General features: G+C 47.8%; 2 protein-coding genes across 2 annotated transcripts in view; both read left to right on the forward strand.

Moving 5' to 3' along the window:
- The window catches only part of LOC113212111 (alpha-2-macroglobulin receptor-associated protein), a gene marked incomplete in the record, with an annotated part of 16065 nt that overhangs the window by 1345 nt on the left and 12454 nt on the right, over positions 1-2266 (forward strand).
- On the forward strand, positions 96-1269 carry LOC113212113 (uncharacterized). Its single transcript, XM_026430703.2, has 3 exons — positions 96-243; positions 455-509; positions 991-1269. The coding sequence occupies exons 1-3, from the start codon at positions 178-180 to the stop codon at positions 1191-1193; spliced, it is 324 nt and encodes a 107-aa protein (XP_026286488.1). The 5' UTR covers positions 96-177; the 3' UTR covers positions 1194-1269.

Here is a 2266-nt window from a genome sequence, read left to right on the forward strand (position 1 = left end):
CCATGGAAACCACTCGATCTACTTGACCCTCGCGTAAGCTCGAGTGACACAGGTGCACAGGCCACCCAAGCCACCTGGCCGATAAAGGATGGTAGACCGACGCCTCAAGCTGCGACTGTTCCTATAAAACCGCCGGGTCTTTACAAGCACAATCATACACTCAGTATCTGCTCCACCATGAAGACCGTCATGAGGACTACCCTGCTGGCCTGCATGCTCCTCGCAGCGCTTCAGTTCGCTCAGGTAAACGCCTGTCTCTTTCGCAACACTTTATCTGAAAACTTTTACTATAACGTTTAAATGGTGCAAAAAGCGCCGGATTATGAAGTGCGTGGAGAACAATGACGCTGTTCTTATGTTATTTGAATTAACACTAAGGTTGCGAAACCGTCCGAAGCCGGACATGAGATCCACGACGTTTTATTCAAAAGTCTGTTCTCTTCTTTTTTTCTAGGCGATGCCGAGCCTCTCAGCTGGCCTAACGGAAACTAAGGCTGCCAACAATCCATGTAAGATGCGGTTTCCCAGTGAGCAATCTCCACCTCCACCCCAAGGAGAACAGGATAGTCACAAGTACATGAAAATGACGTCAAATAGTCACTATTTTGGCTCGAGGGATCCCAGTGGGCAGAAAAAAGTCAAAGTGATGTCATTTGACGTCAAGGGGGTCATTTTGATGTCATTTTGATATCATTTTGACATCAAAATGATATGGAAATGACATCAAAATGACCCCTTTGACGTCAAATGACATCACTTTGACTTTTTTATGCCCACTGGGATGTCACTAGAGACGTCAAAGACTCCAAAATGACTTGAAAGTGACAAACCTGTTCTCCTTGGAACGCAACAAACAGCAGCGACAGAGTAGCGAGGCGAGCGATATCGTTCTGATATCGGATCGAGATCATGCAGCTCACTGGGTTCACGTGCAGTTTTTCATTTTAGTGTCAAATGTAAACTAAACTTCTTTTTTCTCTGTCCCACCAGCTCCCAAGTGCATCGCTGATGTACTTTCCAAATCCTCTACGGATGTGCAATCGATCATCATCGGGTGCATAGAACTGGCAAGAGAGCATGAAGCGTCCGTGCCGTTTGCCCTCGAGTTCCCCCTCTGCGTCACCATGGCTGTAGGAGGTGATGCCGTTCGCATTGCGATGGACATCTACGAGAAGTGCTGGCTGGGACAGTAGCCGATAGACAGATAGTTTCAGAGCAGTCTTGACTTGTTACTTAACTGAAAATAAAATTGTCTTCATACTGACTGTAGTCCTTTTGATAATTTTTTTCCTTCCGTATTGTTGTCTTAAATGACTAGCAGCAGAGAGGACAGCCCGTGTTTCTTCACTCACTCACTCACTCACTCACTCACTCACTCACTCACTCACTCACTCACTCACTCACTCACCCAGCCACTCACTCACTCACACTCCACTGACAAATACACTTTTGTGACTGAAGAGGCGGCCGCATAAGCAGCATAAGCTTGAGACGGTCCAAAAGCTAAACTCAGAATATACTGAAAACCAGCTGATAGAATAAAGCTGTGGTTGCAATTAACAATTTGGGGGCTATACGGTTTAATTTTCAGGTGGGCACCAGGCGCAAAGGTCGGTTCGGTCGGCTTGCCCCGCGCTCAAGTGGGCGGCGGCGCGTGGCGCAAGGAGCATCGCTACGGCGGTCCTCAAGTGCGTGAAGTACTCGGTGAAGTACCGGCGGCGCGTACCGAGGACTGGCAGGTGCACTATTTATACGCAAAAGTATCAGAGCGATTACGAGGAACTGCCCCCGCGCACGAACAGCACGGAACGGCATTGCGCCACACACTGAAAAATAAAATGTTCAAGTGGCGTGCATATGCAAGTGTTTAACACTTTGTTGCACAATTTTAAGTGTTTGACTGGATATTTGAATACTAAACAGTGTTTAACAGCTAAGTTACCAGGGTTGGCCCTGGCCCTTTTGGGCACTTTTAACACGTTCCCTGCGCCTCATTTGTGATGCCTATGATTTAACATGGAAGCGTGACCACATGGTGGTCATGCCGTTGTTAATGTTTCGTTGCAGCCATCAAAATTTTGATAACCACTATCAAATTTCGTTCGATCCGTCCGGTTCAGTCATAGGCGAGGGGTCTACAACTCATAAGCGAACGGTCGGAGCCGAGAGAGTAGGGCCTAGGCAACCCGCCCGCACGTCGTAGGAATACGCTACATCATGGCTACAGAACTATTGCGCAGGGTACATCACAAAGCCACCCGACACA

Source organism: Frankliniella occidentalis, unplaced genomic scaffold (genome assembly GCF_000697945.3).
Source record: "Frankliniella occidentalis isolate FOCC.00 unplaced genomic scaffold, Focc_3.1 Scaffold24, whole genome shotgun sequence".
NCBI lineage: Eukaryota > Metazoa > Arthropoda > Insecta > Thysanoptera > Thripidae > Frankliniella > Frankliniella occidentalis.

Coding starts and splice junctions, on each gene's coding strand:
- LOC113212113 (XM_026430703.2), top strand. CDS start 178: ATGAAGACCGTCATGAGGACTACCCTGCTGGCCTGCATGCTCCTCGCA. Junction 244..454: donor CAGCGCTTCAGTTCGCTCAG/GTAAACGCCTGT, acceptor CTTTTTTTCTAG/GCGATGCCGAGCCTCTCAGC. Junction 510..990: donor TAAGGCTGCCAACAATCCAT/GTAAGATGCGGT, acceptor CTGTCCCACCAG/CTCCCAAGTGCATCGCTGAT.